The sequence below is a fragment of the Electrona antarctica genome (assembly GCF_951216825.1).
Source record: "Electrona antarctica genome assembly, chromosome: 8".
Classification (NCBI taxonomy): domain Eukaryota; kingdom Metazoa; phylum Chordata; class Actinopteri; order Myctophiformes; family Myctophidae; genus Electrona; species Electrona antarctica.
This window is the reverse complement of record NC_136789.1, coordinates 55,450,737-55,474,712: the sequence shown is the minus strand read 5'-3', so window position 1 is coordinate 55,474,712 and position 23,976 is coordinate 55,450,737. Positions and strand designations below refer to the sequence as shown.

The 23,976-nt window shown below is 43.6% G+C and overlaps 1 protein-coding gene across 1 annotated transcript in view; it reads right to left on the bottom strand.

Annotated features, from left to right (window-relative positions):
* LOC306928429 (polypeptide N-acetylgalactosaminyltransferase 10-like) overlaps positions 1-23,123 on the bottom strand; it is a 23,791-nt gene extending 668 nt beyond the window's left edge. The window contains exons 1-4 of the mRNA XM_079508532.1: positions 23,011-23,123; positions 14,091-14,312; positions 13,021-13,137; positions 3,246-3,395 (exon numbers count right to left, since the gene is read on the bottom strand). Of these exons, the coding sequence (XP_079364658.1) occupies positions 3,246-3,395; positions 13,021-13,137; positions 14,091-14,312; positions 23,011-23,112 (591 nt within the window). The 5' untranslated portion in view covers positions 23,113-23,123. The remainder of the gene's footprint in view (positions 1-3,245; positions 3,396-13,020; positions 13,138-14,090; positions 14,313-23,010) is intronic.
* Between the last annotated feature and the right edge of the window lie 853 nt (positions 23,124-23,976).

The window sequence follows — 23,976 nt, the reverse complement described above, 5'->3', positions numbered from 1 at the left end:
GATACATACAAATGGAGTGAGAGAGGGAGAGATAAAATGAAGGACAACATAGAGCAATGATGATGCACGGGGAAATACAAAACCAGACCACAGAGGAACTTGATTAGCATCAAGCTCAAGTTGATTGGATCAAGCTCCACCGAGACACAATCAACTGAAGAGATGTAAAAAAAAAAGCCATCTCCGCCATTTGAGAGAGAGGAAAAAATATAAAACATAAACTACTATTACAAAATGAAAGGCCGCTCTCTATCATCTTAAGACCTGTACTTAAAAGAAAATAAGTATGATTAAAAAGGACAGCATCATCATCGTCGTGAATGGGTACGCTCACTAATGAATTGAGCACGGAGCAATTTCCTTTCTCCAAATAATGATTGGCCTACTGTATAAGCCTCAGTGTCTGCACATCATCCATCTCTGACCAATTCATATTATATTGTCTGGTGTCTGAGATGATAGAGAGCTGTAGTACCAGTGAATACGAGACGGCTCGCCCCTTTTCCAACTCGCCCAAAGCGGCGAAGATCGGTCGCCTCAACGGGAAGAGCGGTCGCCCCAACGGGAAGAGCGGTCGCCCCTTCAGTCTTGACATACATACAACATGATGTGTGATGATGTTTTGAAAGTAAAGAAGAGTGTTTAAGCTGTCATGGTCCACTGATTCACAATAGTAGCCGAAAGATTCCACGTAAATTGCACGCTGCCTTCATGATTTGAGTCATTTTAAAAAATCCACCTGTCTCCACGGCTCGGGGCGAGCCGTCATCACTTTTCGAAATTCTGTGGCGAGCCGTCTTCACTTTTCGAAATTCTGTGGCGAGCCGTCTTCACTTTTCGAAATTCTGTGGCGAGCCGTCTTCACTTTTTTCGCGGGGGCGAGTTGGAGAAGGGGCGAGACGACCTGGTACCGTACCAGTGCTAATGCAACAACTATAACAGGACCCTGCATGCAATACACATTCACGTGTCCTGGTTTGGGAATCTCTCAGTTAGAGATAAAAACAAGCTCACCCAGGTAGTCAACCAGGCAAGTAAGATCACTGGAGACAATGATTCTACCCACCCTCTTCACTCTGAATTTGACTTGTTGCCATCGGGCAGGAGGCTTAGGGCAAAATTAGCTAAAAAGAAGGGTTACAAAACTTCGTTTGTGCCAACTGCTGTGGACATTTTAAATAAGAAAATGTTTAAAATAGTTCACCTAATCCCCACTGTTCATGATCACTGTTGCTGTGTTAATGTGAATGCATTTTATATAGTATTTTAATGCACCCGTGTACTTTTGTAATGTTTTATTGTTGTAACTGACTGCCGGTGTGCCAAAGACGAATTTAATGGACAATACAGTTTTCTTTATCTTTATCCGGACTATAAGATGACTATGTCTGCCATGCATTATAAACATAATGGACTATAAGCTGACTATGTCTACCATGCATTATAAACATAATGGACTATAAGCTGACTATGTCTACCATGCATTATAAACATAATGGACTATAAGCTGACTATGTCTACCATGCATTATAAACATAATGGACTATAAGCTGACTATGTCTACCATGCATTATAAACATAATGGACTATAAGCTGACTATGTCTACCATGCATTATAAACATAATGGACTATAAGCTGACTATGTCTACCATGCATTATAAACATAATGGACTATAAGCTGACTATGTCTACCATGCATTATACACATAATGGACTATAAGCTGACTATGTCTACCATGCATTATAAACATAATGCATAAACGCTTGTGATTAGGCATGCATGATTAATCGGTAGCATAATCGGAATCGTCCAGATCGGCTATAAAAATGCCATATCGGTATCGGAACGGTCTCAGAATAATACAGATTATTTAATCGGTTTTCACCAGCAAATTGTTTTTTAAATGAAAAATGGAAATCATCAATGAGTGTCTAGTGTCTAGTACCTCTAGCCAAATCAAATATGATGTAAAATCTTAGGTAAAAAAAAAAACGTTACATTTTTCTACATTTAATTTGTGTACTCATCTCATTCAGTATTCAGACACTTGGAAAAGAGTATAATGCTATTTATTGATTGACTGACTGAATACTTTATTAACAGGCTTTGGGCCAAGCCCCTACGGCCTAGGATTGTTTCCATTGTGGTCCTCTGTAAAATATCGGAATCGGTCAGAATTTCATAATCGTGCACGCCTACTTGTGATGTATAATAATCTCCTTGTAACTGCATACGCATAAGACCTCGTCAAAGCTTGTGATGCTTTTATGACAACAATCATGACACATTATAAAGCACTATATACCGTAACGACTTACTGTGCCGAATATAAGACAACTCTGACGACCCATTTGTGGAAGAAGAACACCGAATGTCAAATAGTCTATAGTCCCCGATTATAATACGACCCCGATTTTTAGGATATTTCCATTGGGAAAAAATATTCTTATTTCTTATATTTTCTTATATTCTTATATTTAGACAAATAGGGTATTATAATTTATTGTCTATAATATTTTAAAGCAACAAATGACCAATTATAGTGACTTATGATGACAGTATAATGCATTTTGTGTGCGATTACAATTATAAGGGTGATTATACAGACCCCCATTCAATGGCATTTATATCTCTGGGACCCCAAATTATATTGTAAAATCAATGTTAATTTAACTCTGAGAGTGTACAAATGGAACCAAATGGACCATTTGGTTCCATTTGTACACTCTCTGAGTTACAGACCCATGGGTCCATTTGGTTCCCGACTATCATTCAGCTGGGGAGCCCCTGTTAACTCCCTCAAGGACCCCACTCAGACCCCCTTTCCACCGGTTGGTTCCCAATGGGAACCGGTTCAGTTCTTTTTGGTTCTTAGTCCATGAGCCAGAGCTCCAAAATTGGTGGGGAAAACTAGACCTATATTAAATTGTTTATAGGATCAGTACAAGTAAATTAATACATGATAACCCTTCCACAGTAGTAGCTTTGCATATTTCATTTGCATATTTAAAAATGTAAAATTTGTAATACAATAAATCATTGTCTTCATGTAAGTAATCAATTGGGGGAAGTGTCATGGTGATAACAATCTAACATAGGTATGGTTTTGCCCACTCAATTCATAATTAACGTTCCAATTTTGGAGCTCTGGCTCATGGACTATAAGAACCAAAAATAACTGAAACGGTTCCCATTGGGTGGGAGAGGGGCCTCTGAGAGGCGCTGGTGTGGCAGCCTATATACCTTTCTGTAACGCCACAGCTGGTTGCCCCTCATGCCGTGACAGTCGTACAGGGTGACGGGGCTGTTGTGGGAGATGGCGTCGAAGCAGACCTTCTTGGTGTGCATGGGGTCGCCGACCCGGATGTCCTCTCTCCAGCCGAACGTGAACACCTGCAGGAGAGCACAATGGAGGTGTGCGGCGCTCCTTAGCCCGAGTGGTTCACAAACTTTGTCCACGTCAAGGACCCCCAAATTGACACAAATATAAGCCTGCGATAGACCCCCCCCATTTGAAAAGGATATGCCCATAAGAGAAGATTTGTAAGGCTCTAGCAGTGAATCTCAAATTTAAAGGCCCCCCCCCAGTTTGACATGCATTAGGCTACGGAACCATCTTTATTAATGACATTTCTATCTCTGGGACACCCAATTTATATTGTAAAATCAATGTTAATTTAACCCATTTTGGGCGGGAACCCCTTTTGGTGTTTTAAGCATTATGTTATACGTTAGCTATTGAAAAATAGCAGATCTACAAGCTCATAGCGCGGCACCGAGTGCCGCGCTACGAGCTTGTAGATCTGCTATTTTTGAAAAATCGTGAAAATGTGGCGCAAATCTTTGAATATATTTCTTTCACAGCGAACGTTTAAAAACTCAAATCTTTGCTTCAGGGGGGGTCCCTGGAACTACATATTATCCGATGGGGGTCCGCGACCAAATACAGATAATTCTGGGGGTCCTTGACGTGAAAAAGGTTGAGCACCACTGACATAGAAAACATGGGTTTTTCAGAAAACCATCAGGATTTAGAAGACATTTGAATCTTTTCTCAGCTCTAAAATGGGTTAACTCTGAGAGTGTACAAATGTGTCACGTATCCATTTGGTTCCATTTGTTCACTCTCAGAGTAACAGACCCATAAGGGTCCATTTGGTTCCAAACTGGGGGACCCCCTGGAACTCCCTCAAGGACCCCTGGGGGTCCCCGGACCCCACTTTGGGAACATTGGGAGCTTTAGTCCATTGAGACCGGGAATTCGAATTCACGCATCTGTGTCGTTTTAGATTCTAGCTATATTTTTTTTAACAACTTTAACCATTACTTTGGCTATTCACAAATAGCAGATATACTTGGTATGTGCTGTCGGGAAGAAACCACCTAACTCCAAAATGTTAACTGCGTGAAAAGAGGAGTTAACGGGCAATTATGGGCACTAGATTTGCCCGTAAACCCCAAGTTTAGCGGGCGTATACAGTAATATACAGGTGTGATGGTACAATTCCGGAGTTTACCGGAGTTTGTTGGAAAGTTTAACAGGAGTTTCCTGTAATATACACATCCGTATTCCATGCTTTTTGCGCAGTATTCAGAAAATGCATATAGCCACTTGCTGCAGTGTGGTGTTGGAAAAGGAAATATGTATAGCCACACTCTCGTAGGCGTAGCTGCCAAATGCCAAGAGTTTATTGTGGACACTGAGAAAACAAACCAATGTTTCGGACAGAAATACTGATCTTTTGCAGTGGTGTGTTGACCTTGTACTCCTTACAATTTTAGTGAAATATCTTGAGGAAAGTAAATACAAACATATTGGTCGTACAGAATCAGTGCATGGCTGAGAGAACCAACAGCAACAACAAAGCAATACCAAGGTTCATCTAAGGCCGTTCACATAATATCACCCTTCAGTGGCGTGCACAGACATTTAGAGGGGCAGGTGCTCAAGTGAAAAAAAGGGCACCTTGTGCAGCGCGTGGAACCGGCCGGTTGCCTTAATAGTGTGAGATTTATAGATTGTGGGGTCTAAATAATATATTAGAAGCTTTTTTTTATCAATAATTGATCAATGTCACCATGGTCCACATACTGTACAGTGTACACTGTAGAAAATAAGGAAAAAAACAAAAACAATTTTTTGCACGTGAAAATGTGGCGCAAATCTTTGAATATATTTTCTTTCAGAGCCAATGTTTTTAACTCATATCTTTGCTTCTGGGGGGGTCCCTGGAACAACGTATTTTCAGATGGGGGTTGGCAGCCAATTACAGATAATTTGTGGGGTCCTTGACATGAAATACTGAGAACCACTGATATAGAAACCTGACGTTTTTCAGAAAATTGTCATGATTTAGAAGAAAAATTTTAAGAATTTCGATGTCAGGCCTAAATGGGTTAAGACAGAATCTACACTATAGCTGAATATAGGAGGGGCCATCAAAAATCTTTGGGGGGCCCCGTGGGCTGCAGCCCACCCTATCCCAGTGGTAAATCCGGCCCTGCTCACAGGTCTCCCTGCTGTCCGGAGACATTTTTCAGGAAATTAAAAATATACGTTTTTTTTAAGGAAATTAATAAAACCATAGGCAACACTGCCTCATCAAAGTTGGTGTTGCGACTTTAGATATTTTCAATTACTTAAGGAGAGAGATAGTTACAGTTGGAGGCCATCGATATTGTCCTTTTATTTTTGCTGAGGTTTGCGTGATCTGCGCAAAAGGACAGTTAACCCATTTTGGGCGGGAACCCCTTTTGGTGTTTTAAACATTATGTTATAATTTAGCTATTGAAAAATAGCAGATCTACAAGCTCATAGCGCGCCACCGAGTGGCGCGCTACGAGCTTGTAGGTCTGCTATTTTTGAAAAATCGTGAAAATATTTATTTCAGAAAACTGGAGGATTTAGAAGGATTTTTAAAAACTTTGAGGTCAGGCCTAAATGGGTCAAATGATAAGGGACAATATCGGTGGCACCCAACTGTATAGTTTTAGTTGATGAAATCAACACTGGCTCCACGGCACAACCACCTCCAGTACACCCACCTCCAGTACAACCACCTCCAGTACACCCCTGCTCACAATTACACATTCATGATATGCAGGGCATAGAACGCAGGGCGTATAACGTTATTACATTAGATTACACATTCATGATATACTGTACAGGGCGTAGGGGGGGGGTATAAACTGACTGTACCCAGTGCCCACACATTAACAGCAATCCTACAGTCGGGTGCCACCGATATTGTCCCTTATCATTTGACCCATTTAGGCCTGACCTCAAAATGTTTAAAATCCTTCTAAATCCTCCAGTTTTCTGAAATAAATATTTTCACGATTTTTCAAAAATAGCAGACCTACAAGCTCGTAGCGCGCCACTCGGTGGCGCGCTATGAGCTTGTAGATCTGCTATTTTTCAATAGCTAAATTATAACATAATGTTTAAAACACCAAAAGGGGTTCCCGCCCAAAATGGGTTAACTGTCCTTTTGCGCAGATCACGCAAACGTCAGCAAAAAGAAAAGGACAATATCGATGGCCTCCAACTGTACATGTTGCACATTTCACCTCTGTGGAGCTGCAACATCTCTTCTAATACCCCTTTTAACAGTTTGACGGCCGCTAATTGTTTAATCCAGTGTTCCACCGCGCGTAAAACGCTATACCCGACATTTGTTTAAAGCGTTTAATATTCACCGTTTTAAAATAATTAAAAAGAAACAGCGGATTTATCCGGGGACCTGGTGACGAGGCCGTCGCGTTATGATGAGGAACCCGGAAATCAAGTCATCATCTGGGCTGCTAGGGCTTCTGGGAAATTGAGCTCAATGTAAGTGGACGGGGGGTTTGTTTGGACTACAATGCCTCATGGAGGCGGATCCTGTAGCGATTGTAATGGCCGCTGGTACTGATGATCAAAACATGCCGACGGACCATTTTTCGCCGGATTTTCGTTTGTTGAAAGCTGCAAATACTTCAGCCTATGCTCTAAAGCAGGGGTTCTCAACGTTTTTGGCCGGGGACCCCCGGAAATGCTTTGGCAATGTCTCGGGACCCCCGCCCCGCCCCCTCCCGACCCCCAATATAAATTGACTGCTACAATAACCTTAAACCATTTTGGGCGGGAACCCCTTTTGGTGTTTTAAGCATTGTTATAATTTAGCTATTGAAAAATAGCAGATCTACAAGCTCGTAGGTCTGCTATTTTTGAAAAATCGTGAAAATATATATATATATATTTTTGAAAATAATTTGGGGACCCCCTAAAATAATTTGGCGACCCCCCGAGGGGTCGCGACCCACGGGTTGAGAACACCAGCTCTAAAGGTAATGAAACAATCTCGGCAGTGTAGAATATTTGATTAAATAGCGGGTAACGCGTTTTATGGAGTCAAACTGTTAAGACCTGAGATTCTACAAATGTCAGTGGTTCTCACAAAAGGACCTCAAAAATGATGTATGTATTTGGCCGCGGACCCCCATTTGAAAAGATTTAGTTCCAGGGACCCCCAGAAGCAAAGATTTGAAATTTTCAAAGATTATTATTTTTGAGTGGTGTAAACCACTCCTACAACTGGCTTTGTTAGTTGAGTGGTGTACTGTAAACCACTCCTACAACTGGCTTTGTTAGTTTACGTGTCTGTTCGTACCAAAAAATGAGCATGGTTGCTATGGTCACCCAGTTCACACGGGTGTGATTTCATTAGTCTACGTGTCTGTTCGTACCAAAAAATGAGCATGGTGCATTGTGATTGGCCGGAATGAGACATTACATCAGTGACCACAGCTGATCAGGCTATATAAGACCTTGCACCACTCAGTTCACACGGGTGTGATTTTTTTAAATAGATATACAAGCTCGTAGCGCTGCACTGACGCTTTGAGCTTCTATATCTGCTGTTTTTCCAAAAGCTAAAGTTTCAAATAATGGTTAAAAGACAAGGTTACAAGCACAGATGCGTTCCAGATCACAATGGGATAAATGCACTTGCTTATTAACGTAAAGCCTCCTTTGTCAACTACTCTCATTTTTCCTGTCTCTCTGAAATCTGCTAAATCGGACCAGGCACCTACGCAGGGAAACAAAAATAATAACAGCCGTCGTGACCAGGCTGGCTGCCAGAGAGCTCCGTGGTTGATTTACAGTGGAGCTGCCGTTTTCCAACAGGAATGGAGATTAAACTGCGGCACACATCATCCCATGACACTAATTAAACTGTCAAAGCACAACGACACTGTTTCGAACCGCCAGACAAAGAGGGGGGGGAGCAAAGTAAGACTTCAACACCGCAGTCACTGCTCTGCCGAAACACGTTGGGATGACGACGTCTGGAACAAACACACCGCAGCTCAACGACAGGATGTGTGTGTGTGTGTGTGTGCGTGCGTGTGCGCGTGTGTGTGTGTGTGTGTAATGAAATTAATCCACACAGGGAGGAGGAACTACACTAAGAGGAAACACATAATTTGTGTCCATTAGGGATGTGCCGATGAGACACGATATCGATATCCGATATAATTAATTGCTGTCGTGGCCGATAACCGATATTGCCGATGTCGATATGATCTCATTCTGTATTGAAAATGCAACAGGGTGTCTGCACTGTCTGCAGGCTTAGGCAAGTCAGATTTAACTTTAATACCTTTATATTTAATATTGTATAAGCTTGTAGATCTGTTCAAGCTGTTACTTTGGTCCTGTTTATCTGTAAAGACAGACCGATTGATCGAACCGATGCCGAATAATCTAAAGACAACGAGAAACAAATCGGCCGATACCGATGTGTTTGCCGATTAATCTTATGTACAGTTGGAGGCCATCGATATTGTCCTATTCTTTTTGCTGAGGTTTGCGTGATCTGCGCAAAAGGACAGTTAACCCATTTTGGGCGGGAACCCCTTTTGGTGTTTTAAACATTATGTTATAATTTAGCTATTGAAAAATAGCAGATCTACAAGCTCATAGCGCGCCACCGAGTGGCGCGCTACGAGCTTGTAGGTCTGCTATTTTTGAAAAATCGTGAAAATATTTAGTTCAGAAAACTGGAGGATTTAGAAGGATTTTTAAAAATGTTGAGGTCAGGCCTAAATGGGTCAAATGATAAGGGACAATATCGGTGGCACCCAACTGTAAAGAAGGAAAACGATATGCACATCCCAGTTTCAGAATACGGTGCTGAACCTAAAAAAATACTGAATGAAGAAAAAAGTGGAATGTCCGCACACGATAATAGTTCTGCTCCCCGTCTTTTTTATTTCAACCTAAATACAATGCCGATTAATCTCCCATCGCTAGTGTCCATGGTCCCATCCTGTCTGTGAACTCACGTAAACGTACAGAACCGCACACTTCCGCACACTTGCGAATACTTCTCATAACTTCCTTAGCCCCCCCCCACAAACACTGGGTACTTCATTGTAGACAAGTGCGAAAGAAAGGCTACTGTACGGCAACTTTTATGAACAAGAGCCACCATATTAGCATTTGAATGCCGGTGACGCGTATATTCTTTCTACGTCCGAGCATAGACATGGTAACGCCCCGCCTGCCTCTGATTGGCCTACCGACAGAGCCGGCGTCTCCGAGGTGGAAGATACATGCTGGATAGTCTGCTGCGCGAGGTTACTCCGTGGTGGGAAATAAATAAATAATACAAGTCAAGTACGATATATAAAAGCTACAAGAGAATGCACAGCTTGGCACGCGCGACAGCAACTTTTATTTTTGTAGGTAAACTAATATTGTTTATGCCGTTGGCCTGTTTATTTGTATACATGTGTAAACTTTAAACATTATTGTTTATTGTTTAAAAAAAGTCTCTTTTCCCTTGATCTTTATTAGTATAATAGCATTAGTTTAGTGTTAGTTTAGATTAATACACGATAATCAACACTAACACTTTAATTTAGAACACAGCCAAATCAAATCATAGTACATAGGCCAACGTGTTCAATCAATTATTCAATCAAAGCAAACGGCACAAACAATATTAGTTTTCCTCTTCTACAAAAATTAAAGTTACAAATTACTGTCGCGTGTTGCCATTCTCTTGTACTTGTATTATTTCCCACCACGGAGTAGCCTTGCATCTCGCAGGACAGGCAAGACGGGCAGTGTCGGTAGGCCAATCAGAGGCAGGCGGGGCGTTACCATGTCTATGCTCGGACGTAGAAAGAATGTACGCGCCTGTGACTGTACGGTGTGACTATGTGACAAAACTACAGTCATGCGGGAGGGAAGCTCAGAGGTGCTAAGTTGCGTTTCTATTTTGTTCAGGGGTGCTCCAGCTACCAGGCACCCCCGTAGTTGTCGCCGCTGACCGTATACATGTAACTACATTCACATGTTGATCCTTTGACGCTAATGGGTGTAATTTTTTGAGAGTCTGTGCGAGTTTATATTTTCTCCACAGTCCCTGACGCCGAAATTTAAAACATGTCTTCTAAATCCTGACAGTTTTCTGAAATACCTCATGTTTCTGTATCAGTGGTGCTCAATATTTCATGTCAAGGACCCCATAAATTATATGTATTCGGCCACCGACCCCCATCTGAAAATATGTTGTTCCAGTGACCTCCCAGAAGCAAAGATTTGAGTTAAAAATGTTCGCTCTGAAAGAATATATATTCAAAGATTTGCGCCGCATTTTCACGATTTAAAAAAAAATAGCAGATCTTTTCAATAGCTAAAGTATAACATAATGCTTGAAACACCAAAAGGGGTTCCCGTCCTGAATGGGTTGAAATGCTACCGAATAATGAAAAAACCGAGTGAAGGTTGGCTAATGCAACATCATTACACGGTTAAGAATGGTTACTCTAGTGTCGAAGTGTCCTTGAGCGGGTCGTTGCCTTGCATGGTTTCTACATGGTCTCTACTCTAGTGTCGAAGTGTCCTTGAGCGGGTCGTTGCCTTGCATGGTTTCTACATGGACTCTACTCTAGTGTCGAAGTGTCCTTGAGCGGGTCGTTGCCTTGCATGGTTTCTACATGGACTCTACTCTAGTGTCGAAGTGTCCTTGAGCGGGTCGTTGCCTTGCATGGTTTCTACATGGTCTCTACTCTAGTGTCGAAGTGTCCTTGAGCGGGTCGTTGCCTTGCATGGTTTCTACATGGACTCTACTCTAGTGTCAAAGTGTCCTTGAGCGGGTCGTTGCCTTGCATGGTTTCTACATGGACTCTACTCTAGTGTCGAAGTGTCCTTGAGCGGGTCGTTGCCTTGCATGGTTTCTACATGGTCTCTACTCTAGTGTCGAAGTGTCCTTGAGCGGGTCGTTGCCTTGCATGGTTTCTACATGGTTTCTACATGGTCTCTACTCTAGTGTCGAAGTGTCCTTGAGCAAGACACTGAACCCCTAAGTGCTCCTGATGAGCAGACTGCTGCCTTACATGGTTTCTACATGGTCTCTACTCTAGTGTCCTTGAGCAAGACACTGAACCCCTAAGTGCTCCTGATGAGCAGACTGCTGCCTTACATGGTTTCTACATGGTCTCTACTCTAGTGTCCTTGAGCAAGACACTGAACCCCTAAGTGCTCCTGATGAGCAGCCTTACATGGTTTCTACATGGTCTCTACTCTAGTGTCCTTGAGCAAGACACTGAACCCCTAAGTGCTCCTGATGAGCAGACTGCTGCCTTACATGGTTTCTACATGGTCTCTATTCTAGTGCCCTTGAGCAAGACACTGAACCCCTAAGTGCTCCTGATGAGCAGACTGCTGCCTTACATGGTTTCTACATGGTCTCTACTCTAGTGTCCTTGAGCAAGACACTGAACCCCTAAGTGCTCCTGATGAGCAGCCTTACATGGTTTCTACATGGTCTCTACTCTAGTGTCCTTGAGCAAGACACTGAACCCCTAAGTGCTCCTGATGAGCAGACTGCTGCCTTACATGGTTTCTACATGGTCTCTATTCTAGTGCCCTTGAGCAAGACACTGAACCCCTAAGTGCTCCTGATGAGCAGACTGCTGCCTTACATGGTTTCTACATGGTCTCTACTCTAGTGTCCTTGAGCAAGACACTGAACCCCTAAGCAGGGACGGATTAACCCCCACGAGGGCCCCTGGGCTGGTAATATTTGCAGGGCCCCTATAGCGCGTGACATTTTCGTGTTTTTATCATCTTTTTAGCCTAAATTTAACAAAATCAACAGCCAATGAGGGTGTCAAACCTAGTACATTCACTTCTAGTCCTTTTTACTAGTTGACTAGTTGCCTAGTTTACTAGTCGACTAGTTGTTTAACTACCTATTATGTAAAAAATAAAATAAATTAAAAAAATAAACTATTTATTTTTTTGAAAATAAATATTTGTACATGGTCTCATGTACTAGTAAACTAGTCGACTAGTTGCTTAATGCCCTACCTCACGGTCCAATTAACCCGAAGGGCCCCTGAGAGCCAAGGGCCCTTTACAATGCGTAAAGATGCACTGGAGATGCACCATTAATTAACATTTTCTTCCCCCTTCATTTTTTATCCCACGATTTTGTAACCCATTCCTCTGCCAGCCTGGTGAGAGCAATGGACTGACCTCATGCTTCCTTCAATGCATGAGGAGTCCAAGCCGCTTCTTTTCACCTGACAGAGGTGAAAAGACTGAAATATGAATTTAAGCACATTTAAAGTCACATTCTACTTCAGTCATGCGAGTGCTAGGGGACACGGGGAGAACATGCAAACTCCACACAGAAAGGCCCTTTAGCCAAACCCCGCCTCGGGTATACATGGGCACGGAGGAGAGATAGCGCCTTTATCCAAGGCACTTTACATAGATTGTGCATTACATTCACCCATTCACACACACATTCATACACCGATTGCAGCAGAAGCCATGCAAGGTACCAACCAGCACATCGGGAGCAATTTGGGGTTCAGTGTCTTGCCCAAGGACACTTCGACATGTAGACAGGAGGAGCCGGGATTCGAACCGCCGACCCATGGATCATTGGACGACCTGCTCTACCTCTTGAGCCACAGTCGACCCCGTAGGAGCATTTAAAAAGTGCACACTCACCTGTCCATGACTCCAGCCCACCTCTCCACGTGCCTTCAGACAGCTCTCCAGACGGATGGGACTCCCAGACACAAAGTGTTTACTCTCCAGACACATGCCGTTGCCCACGTTACGGAGCTGCAACACACGCACGCGCACACACACACACACACACACACACCCGTTAGGGTCCATTTGGTTCCATTTGTACATTCTCAGAGTAAAATTAACATTGATTTTACAATATACATTGGAGTCCCAGTCTCCCAGAGATAGACTCCGTAGCCTAATGCAGATCTATCTATCTATTATCTATCTATTATTATCTATCTATCTATTAGGCATGTAACGATATATTGTATATCGATATATCGATATTAATCCCGACGATATGAATCGATTTATTGAAATAAAAAAATCGATTTTCAAAAAATCTAGGGGGCTAGTGAATTATGGTGTGTGATGTGAAATGTGATGAGCTTTAGTCACATTCTATCATATTCAAGTGCTTATGGAGATAAATTAGTCACTTTCAGTAGTAGAGCACTGTAGAGGGGAGCTGTGTGTGTCTGTGTCTGTGCCCAGGTGATGATGGTCGTTGATGCTCATCAAGGAAGGCAATTATGTTTCTGCACTGTCAAAAGTAATGCTACTTCTTTTGCAATGTAGTTAAAGAAAAAAGTGTGGAAAAAAGCTCGGGGGAAGATAAATTATATAAATTATATCAATTATTATATAAATTATATATAATAAAAAAAAACTAATTTTTCTATAAAATATTTTTTGTTTAAAATATCATGAACCTCATATCGTGATACGAGTCGTATCGTGAGTTGAGTGAATCGTTACATGCCTACTATCTACTGTATCCATCCATCCATCCATAACTGCGTGAAAAGAGGAGTTAACGGGCAATTATGGGCACTGTATTACCGTAAACCTCAAGTTTATCAGCATATACAGTTAATATACGGTAATATACAGGTGTGATGGTACAATTCGGGAGTTTACCGGAGTTTGTTGGAAAGTTTAACGGGAGTTTCCTGTAATATACACATCCGTAAGCTTTTTGCACAGTGTATGTTGTATACCTCTCCCCAGGCGGCGGCGGACGGCTCCACAGGCGGGTAGTGCTTGGGCAGGTCCCAGGCCACGTGGCTCATGAACCACTTGAAGCTCTTACAGTTGAGGCTGCTGCGCAGCTCCTTCTGCTGAGTCATGTCCCCCGCCGACAGGTGGCGGTACTCGGGCCGCCGCTGGTAGATGTACTCGGCGTACTCGTCCATCCACACCTCGGCCACGCGCTTCAGGTTCTGTGTGCGGACGGAGGACGGAGGTAAAAAAAACATTTTTTTAAAAAGATGGAGAAAACGTCCATTGAACCTAACAAATGGAGCTTGTGGGTGGCATATGTGACCAGATTTGACTGAGAGACTCCCATCGCGCAAATTACAGCTTTTCACCAGAGGAGAAAACCTTTATTTTTTATTTTTCAAAATGAGTTAATAGCACAGGCAGACTCTTCACATACTAGAGCATGTCTGAAATAAATGTCAGAGCTGAAATAGACATGTAAATATGAAATAAATGCCCAAACATGTAGCTAGGTGTAACGTTAGAGACCACAGAAGTGAACCTTTCAAGCCTGTTTTCTCAACTTGCTGTTTTCTGCCAGACATTACTCTATAAGCCATATCTCCAAAACTGGTGGGTCAAACTGAACAACCAATATGTCAATTTGAAGCTATGATTCCCTGCTTTCATATGACATGAAAAAACGAAAATTCAAAAAAGTCCAATGTCAGTCCCTCAGTCAAATTTAGTCACATATGCTATACACGCAGTGTTAAGAATTCCACTCACAATGACATGGGATCCAATCCCACTCTCTACACCACTTTTTCACATGAGGGAAAATTTCACCACAGCACGACGCGTTGTATGCTTGTAGATCAGCTATTTTCAGCATGCAACCAAGCATTACACTAGTCCCTCCCCTACTCCCCTAACATTTTAATCTAGTTTTAATTGGTTGACAAAATTGTCAGCATATTTTGTCATAGTTTTAGTCACCATAGCTTAGTTCTTGTTTAGTTTTTATTCAGTTTTCGTCAGCGAGAAAAGGTAACATGTTCCGTTCACACTAGCAGTGAATCTTATGTCACAGTTGTTGTGGAGGTAGAACGCCTTCTTCTCCTTGAAATGTTTCGTAAAAACAAAAAAAAGTTGAACTTGATTCTCACTGTGTGTGTGACCATGGCGACCGCGTTTCTCATGGCATCGATTGCATTAAGAGTCTAGCTTGGAGTCTGGGTTGCCATGGCAGCAAGGCTTTGTGTACAGCATGATGGGAGTTATTATTGAAAAAAGCTGAGAATAATATGAGAAGAGAAGATTACCTGCCAGAGGAAGATGATAAGTACAGCCAGGCCAATAATAAAATATGGTGTTCACCTGAACCTTCCTTTCAGGCATTGTGTAATGACTGCTGGTGTTAGAAGTTGCCAGGTAACCAGCATGCCAACAACATTGGCATTAGCTTATAGTAGGGCATTCACTTATAGTCATTTGTACTAGTTGCCTAGTTTACTAGTCAACTACTTGTTTAACTACCTATTATGTAAAAAAAACATTTTGGTAAATATTTGTACATTTAAAAACTGTGTACATTGGTGACTGTAACTATATATATAACTATATATATATAACCTGATCTTGAGGCCTACAAAATCGGGAAAAACTAGTCAACTATCAACTAGTCAACTAGTATGAACAAGGTTGACTATAGTGGATTTACTAGTCAACTAGTACGAACAAGGTCGACTAGTGGATGTACTAGTCAACTAGTCGACTAGTTGCTCAATGCCCTAGCTTCTAGCCAGCCTATAGCCAGGCCGAGTCGGCGTGATGTCTGGTATGGCGGGGCGGGTGCCGCTGGGATCGTGATGTCTGGTATGGCGGGGCGGGTGGCGCTGGGATCGTGATGTCTGGTATGGAGGGGCGGGTGCCGCTGGGATCGTGATGTCTGGTATGGAGGGGCGGGTGCCGCTGGGATCGTGATGCCTGGTATGGAGGGGCGGGTGCCGCTGGGATCGTGATGCCTGGTATGGAGGGGCGGGTGCCGCTGGGATCGTGATGTCTGGTATGGAGGGGCGGGTGCCGCTGGGATCGTGATGCCTGGTATGGAGGGGCGGGTGCCGCTGGGATCGTGATGTCTGGTATGGAGGGGCGGGTGCCGCTGGGATCGTGATGTCTGGTATGGAGGGGCGGGTGCCGCTGGGATCGTGATGTCTGGTATGGAGGGGCGGGTGCCGCTGGGATCGTGATGTCTGGTATGGAGGGGCGGGTGCCGCTGGGATCGTGATGTCTGGTATGGAGGGGCGGGTGCCGCTGGGATCGCGGCGTTGGTTCATATTGTTTCACCGATCCGAGCGCCCAGTGATGTGCACACATAGACATCAAAGGGGGCTTCAGCCCCTGCCCCTTTTACCCGTCTGTTAAAACAACTGCCCTCTCCAGACCACGAATGCAGCGTTTACTACGGTGAAATAAATGAAAATGCTCCTCCTCTCCTTTCCATGCCATGCCGGAAGGCAGCATTCAGGAGAATTGCTTTTTTTTTTACCCAAAGTCTCCTGAACTTGAACGCAGTATTTTGCGTTCCAAACCTTTTCAATCTCAGATTGTGTTTTTGTTGTTGTTGTTAGTCAAAACAAGCTCAACAGCCCCATAACTAAAGCACAGACGATCCCCATTTATTTTCTGGGTAAAAACCAAAAAAAAACATTGTCCGTCACAATTTTTTTTTACACCTGGTTCACATCTGGGATCCTGTGGGTCTTCAAAATCAGGGCTTTCACTGAAAAACACTGGCAGTGGCGGAAGAATAAATCCATTAATTATACCTGGCCGTTATTGTGTTAACACTCGTCTGGAGTATTGACTGACTGACCTGCGGTGACACGGCTGATCAAATTGATTGATCTGTGGTGACAGGGCTGATCAAATTGATTGATCTGTGGTGACAGGGCTGATCAAAGTGATTGACATGTTGTGACAGGGCTGATCAAAGTGATTGACATGTTGTGACAGGGCTGATCAAAGTGACTGACATGTTGTGACAGGGCTGATCAAAGTGACTGACATGTTGTGACAGGGCTGATCAAAGTGACTGACATGTTGTGACAGGGCTGATCAAAGTGACTGACATGTTGTGACAGGGCTGATCAAAGTGACTGGCATGTTGTGACAGGGCTGATCAAAGTGACTGGCATGTTGTGACAGGGCTGATGATGAAAATGATGGATCTGTGGTGACAAAACAAACGGTAGAGGAAAGCAGTCAGTCAGGATGGATGTGTCACCACCTCCTCCAAGGACTGAAGGAATGAAAGATGGATGCTGAGCATGAAAAGAAGACGTCACACTGAACTGAATATGAAGCTAGTTTGTCTCTCCTTCTCTCTCTCTCTCTGAGTGAGTGAGTGAGTGAGTGAGTGAGTGAGTGAGTGAGTGAGTGAGTGAGTGAGTGAGTGAGTGAGTGAGTGAGTGAGTGAGTGAGTGGGTGGGTGCGTGCGTGCGTGCGTGCGTGCGTGCGTGCGTGCGTGCGTGCGTGCGTGCGTGCGTGCGTGCGTGCGTGCGTGCGTGCGTGCGTGCGTGCGTGCGTGCGTGCGTGCGTGTGTGCGTGCAGTCATTTAGTAAAGAAAGGGCTCGCAACTCACTTTTAATGCACCAAGCCTTTATTGATCAATAAAGTTTGGAACATTAACCCATTTAGGCCTGAACTCAAAATTTAAAAAAAATCACACCCGTGTGAACTGAGTGGTGCAACTCCCCTCCCCCCACCCCCCCACCCCCCGCCTCTCTCTCTCTCTCTCTCTCTCATTAGCAGGCAACAGTGCAGCACTATCTCTCTCTCTCTGTTTCTGGCACAACAGCGCCCCTACTGGTACTCATAGTCACACATGAGCCACACACAAACATAGGTTAACACAGACATTGCTGTTCCTTGGAGTGCTTGCACCACTCAAAAATCTTCTAAATCCTCCAGTTTTCCGAAATAAATATTTTCACGATTTTTCAAAAATAGCAGACCTACAAGCTCGTAGCGCGCCACCGAGTGGCGCGCTACGAGCTTGTAGATCTGCTATTTTTCAATAGCTAAATTATAATAAAACGCCAAAAGGGGTTCCCGCCCAGAATGGGTTAACAGTGAGTTGCGAGCCCTTTCCTTTCTAAATGATTTCACTGCTCTTGCGGCTTGGCTCCAGGCCAACAAAACAAATTGGAAGATGTGCGTCACAACGGATCAACGTGATTCATTCATAATCTGCACTCGCCGACTAAAGTGAAGGGTAAAAAAAAAAAAGGATATGAGCGTAGCTGTTTTGCAACAGCTGCGAACGCGTTTCCCGAGAGTTCAGAACTGGTAGGAGTTAGAGTTAGAAGCCTGGAGGATACAATACAGGAGATATTTATGAAGCTCAGAGCTATTTTCAATGCTGCGATGAAGTATGTAGGCTTTAAGCAGCAAATCTTCAAACCCACAGTCGATTTTTTTTAGTATACCTTATTTATGAGTTGCATAACTAATTGATTGTCTTGTTACTCAATTATTAACCATAATCTGGGCTGTGTTCTGAACTGGAGGCAGCTGTTATAATGTCTTATAATATTTTGACAATTTGACAAAAGTTCATCATGTAATTGGGGCAGTGTAGAAGAAAGAAACAATTTCATTTTAACACATTCCGTGCTTTCCTCGAGATCTACCTACAATACAGATCCGGACTATAACATCATTTCCCGCTATGGGCAGAAGTGACCCTTCTTCTCTGCTTATTTTGTGGATTTCTCTGGCATTAGCGCCACCTCCTCACCTAGAGTCCTGGGCAGTAATGTGCTAACTTTTTCTGTGCCACCGGGTGGCAGCATACGCACACACCTAAGGAACGCCACCCCACTAATGCTACGACCCTCGTTTCCTTTCCGGGTTATTCAGGAAGGTGGGGGCTCATGTTGTGAGCACAGTATCGGTCGCATTAGCTCAGACCCCTTAGCTAGCATTACAACCAGCTACATTTGCTCAGCGATGCGGTACAAACTCACAATTGATTTACGATCGTTGGGGTGCGCGGCGGCTCACCGTGGACAGCTCTCGGACCTTTTGAGATACAGCGCTTTGAAAATCCTGTTATAATGGAGGCTCGATGGAGCTGGATTTAAAGATCCCATAGCTGGTGGGGACGGAGGCTCCCCATACTAACCGGAGCAATGCTAAGAGGTAAAGTGACGGTCGCTGCTTTTATATATGGAGTATACGGTTGTCTACGAACATACTCGTAGATAGCACCAGTAGGTAGTGGTACCGTTAGCCTAGCTACGTTTATAAACGTATATAGCAGCGGAAAAGTTAAAGAGTGGACGTGTGGATGCACTTTAGTATATTCCCTTTAGCTCTGACTAACATGCTAAAATGGTCAGAATAAGGAGGACAAAAGGGGGCACGGTGGCACAGTCGATTCCCGCTGGGGACGCTGTGGGCGCTGGGGGCGTGTTCTCTCCTCATCAGTGCCCATACCCGAGGTCGGGGTTGGCGAAAGGGCCTTTCTGTGTAGTGTGGAGTTCTCCCCGTGTCCCCTAGGGTAGGTACCCTCACAAAAAACATGCAGTAATCCTGGTCTCTAAACTACCTCCCCCTGGTCAACCGGAGCGCCTGATGGAGGGGAAAGGAACTGGTCGGAATAACGTGTTCCTTCCACGCGCTACGTCCGGCCGGGGAAACTCCCCCTGGCCAGGTGAAAAGAAGCAGCTTGGACTCCTCATGCATAGAGGTAGCATGAGGTCAGTCCGCTGCACCCCCAGGTTGGCAGAGGAAGTGTAGCGCCCAGGATTACAATAGATAATTGACACTGGGTGAAAAAATGGGTTGCAAAAATCGTGGGATAAAAATGAATAATGAAAGAATAAGGAGGACAAACACAAACTCAATGCTACATTCATCCGAGTTCAGAGCGAGCCACGTTTGAGGCTGACGCCTCCATACATTGAACAGCTTTGCCTCACACTAAAACACACTAAAACATTTCTCATTCAGAATGTAAGTGTTGGAACTGGAAGATGCACAAAACAAAATAATCCCAGCTCATATTTCAAAGCAGCAGTGGTGGAAAAAGTACTCAACTTTTTTTGTTTTAACTTAAGTACAATTATTAGTAATACTGCAATATACTAAGTAAAAGTCCGGAATTAAAAATGTACTTGAGTGAAAGTATACAAAAGTATTGGAATCAAAATGTACTAACTTAAAGTACCAAAAGTAAAAGTACTCATCTTTGACTAGAAATGTCCAATTTCAAGTTATCAAAAAAAGATTTGTATACATTTAATGTATACAAATCTTTTGAAAAAACTACAAGCTCACAATGTGTCACATTGCGAGTCGTAATGTTATTTTCAAATGGCCAAAATGTATATAGGGCTGAAGTGGGTAATGTATGTTTTGTAATAATAATCAAAATCTACAAATGTAACTAGTAACTACAAATAATTAGTAGTGGAGTAAAAGTACAATAAGCATCTCTGAGATGCACTGGAGTAGAAGTAAAAGTACTGGAAATTGGGGAAAACTCAAGTAACATACAAACACCTCAAGATTGTACTTAAACCCATTTAGGCCGGACATCAAAAAAAAAAAAAAACGTTCGCTCTGAAATAATTTATATTCAACGATTTGTGACGCATTTTTACCATTTTTCAAAAATAGCAGACCTACAAGCTCGTAGCGCGCCACTCGGTGGCGCGCTATGAGCTTGTAGATCTGCTATTTTTCAATAGCTAAACTATAACATGATGCTTAGTTAAAACACCCACAGGGGTTCCCGCCCAAAACGGGTTAAGTCAATGTTACTTAATTACTCTCCACCGCGCCACTGCAAAGCAGCTCCTGTGAAAGTGCTAGCCTGGCTAATAAGCCAGACCGAATCAGCCGTTGGCAAAAAAAAATTGCCTGCCGGCGGATTACGGTCTGGAGAGGCTCAATAAGCCTATCTCACAGAATTTCACCGCCCCCCTTAATACGCCCACTTTCGGGGGTTAGTGATGATAGCGTGACGTCACTCCATAGACGCTTCATGTTAACAGAGGTAATTTAAGAAGTCTACAACTTTTGTCTTCTCAAGGTAAGGTTTGTTCTATCTGTTCGAGCTGATTTACCATCTTGATTTACCATCTTGTTTGCTTCATAATATTGGTCTGTCACATTTTTACATTAGAAAATGTACTTAGATTCTCCAGAGAAAAAAACGTGTAAATGCTCATGTTAAAGACACCACTATTTACCGGAAGTGGGCGTGGAAAGCGGGCTGTGAGATAGGCCTATTGTACGCCCATTTCCTACACCAGAGAACTGGTGTGGCCAATCGGGACACGGTATGCAATATGGGCGGGCTTTGGTACACTGACGTTCAATGCTTGAGACCTTTGACTGACAGTAGCTCTGACCAATTGCGTCAAAGAGAAAATATTAGAACCCGCCCCGCCGGGAAACAAGATCCATACACAGCATCTCCAGACTCAAATACCACACGACAGTGTGGTATTTGAGTCTGGCTTATTAGCCAGGCTATGAAAGTGCAGCATCAAGAGCAACTATGAGCAGCTGTGCTAGCAGTAATGTGTTTAACACTGGCAGCTACACACTGTACTGTACACGAATAACACCGCCTGGGTTTCACCTCTTAATTAAGCTCGGACAGGTTCTGTGAACACGTTGTGTTCAAGTTTGAAGACAACGAGGAACAGCGCAGTTATTGGTCAGGGAAGTATAGTAGCCTCGGAAACCCGGACCTTTTTGGGAAGTATAGTGGAAGGCGAGAGCAGATGAGGACATCAACATGAGAGCATGGATGTTAGGAGAGCATTAACCCATTTGGGCGGGAACCCCTTTCGGTGTTAGCATTATGTTATGCTTTAGCTACTGAAAAATAGCAGATCTACAAGCTCATAGCGCGCCACCGAGTGGCGCGCTACGAGCTTGTAGGCCTGCTATTTTTGAAAATTCGAAGAACGACTGACATAGAAACGTAGCTTTTTCAGAAAACTGTCAGGATGTAGAAGACATTTGTAGAATCTGATCTCAGGTCAAAATGGGTTAATAGGACTACACTATTCCCACCTCGTATACATGCTTGATGGGACACTAAAACATTACAGTACTGAGACACAACTAGAGTGACTTCACAGTAGACTTAAGCCCAATACATACTCCTTCTGGCGTCCAGACATTTCTTTTCGCAAAGAGAGGTGACATAACTACAAATTGCTGTCATTCCGAGCTTCGGGAAAAGCGGTCTCAGAGCCCTCCGAGCCCGCGCACCTCCAGATGTCCTTAACGAAGCAGAGTATATTTTTCTCAAGGACTATGTATTGGCCTTCAGACAAAGTGACATTACAGTATGGGAGCGGCAGGGGCTCAGGGGTAGAGTGGCCGGTATAGAGCGGACGGATGGGAATTACAAGGTTCACATGCTCGATCCCAAGCTCCCTCAGAGTTCGTGTCGGAGTGTCCTTGAGCTAGACTCTGAACCCCTAATTGCTCCCGATGTGCAGGTTGGTGCCTTGCATGGTTTCCCTCCGCCATCGGTGTATAATATGAATGTGTGTGTGTCTGTGTGTGTCTGTGTATGCGTGTGTGCGTGACAATCTATGTAAAGCACCTTGGATAAAGGCGCTATATAAATGCACCATTTAGTATAGACCATCAATATGTCCACCTTGCCCGTGGCAACATACTATGTTACCGTTGAGACTCACCCCCATGGTAACATAGACACTCACAGTGTTGAGACTCACCCCCTGGTCATATAGACACTCACACAGTGTTGAGACTCACCCCCTGGTCACAGAGACACTCACACAGTGTTGAGACTCACCCCCTAGTCACATAGACACTCACACAGTGTTGAGACTCACCCCCTGGTCACATAGACACTCACACAGTGTTGAGACTCACCCGTGCCAGGCTGACTCCACCAGGGACCTTATATGGAACGTACTTCCTGTAGATGTGACCCACCCTGGAGCACGGGATGTCCTCCATCCTACCACCACACATCCACACCTGGAGAGAGAGACATAGAGAGAGAGAGAGAGAGAGAGAGAGAGAGAGTCAATGTAACATGATGTGCACACACATGTTGCCGTCTTCCTGTGTGTGTGTGTGTGTGTGTGTGTGTGTGTGTGTGTGTGTGTGTGTGTGTGTGTGTGTGTGTGTGTGTGTGTGTGTGCGCGCTCGCTCGCTCGCTCGCTCGCTTGCATGTGTCTTACCCCCTCTCTCTTTAGATGGATAGCTCAAAGTAGACAGACAGACAGACAGACAGACAGACAGACAGACAGCTAATGCGATTGGCAACAAACAACAAACATAATAGGTTTGAATATCTTTCAGAGGTGTTGTTGTTGTTGTTGTTGTGCAATGGCTTCACAATGACAGACAGCAGACTCCCCACTGCTTACCGATGTGATGGAATGAGCAGGGGGCGGTCTAGCCCATTCTGGGCGGGAACCCCTTTTGGTGTTTTAACTAAGCATTACGTTATACTTTAGCTATTGAAAAATAGCAGATCTACAAGCTCGTAGCGCGCCACCGAGTGGCGCGTTACGAGCTTGTAGATCTGCTATTTTTTTTAAATCGTGAAAATGCGGCACAAATCTTTGAATATATATTCTTTCAGAATACTTTTTATTTCGACGTCAGGCGTAAATGGGCTAGTCTCCTCCAGCTAGACAATTCATTTGCATTACTAATTCATTCAAAGACTGACAAAAAAAAGAGGAAAAAAAAGTCTTCACGACTGTGTCCAGTTTATTACACCACTCATCTATGCCATATTTTATCTGTGGCGAATGACTACATATTTGGGCGTCGTTTCAGTCCCAACCGGACCACCATTATACATATATACACATATATATATTA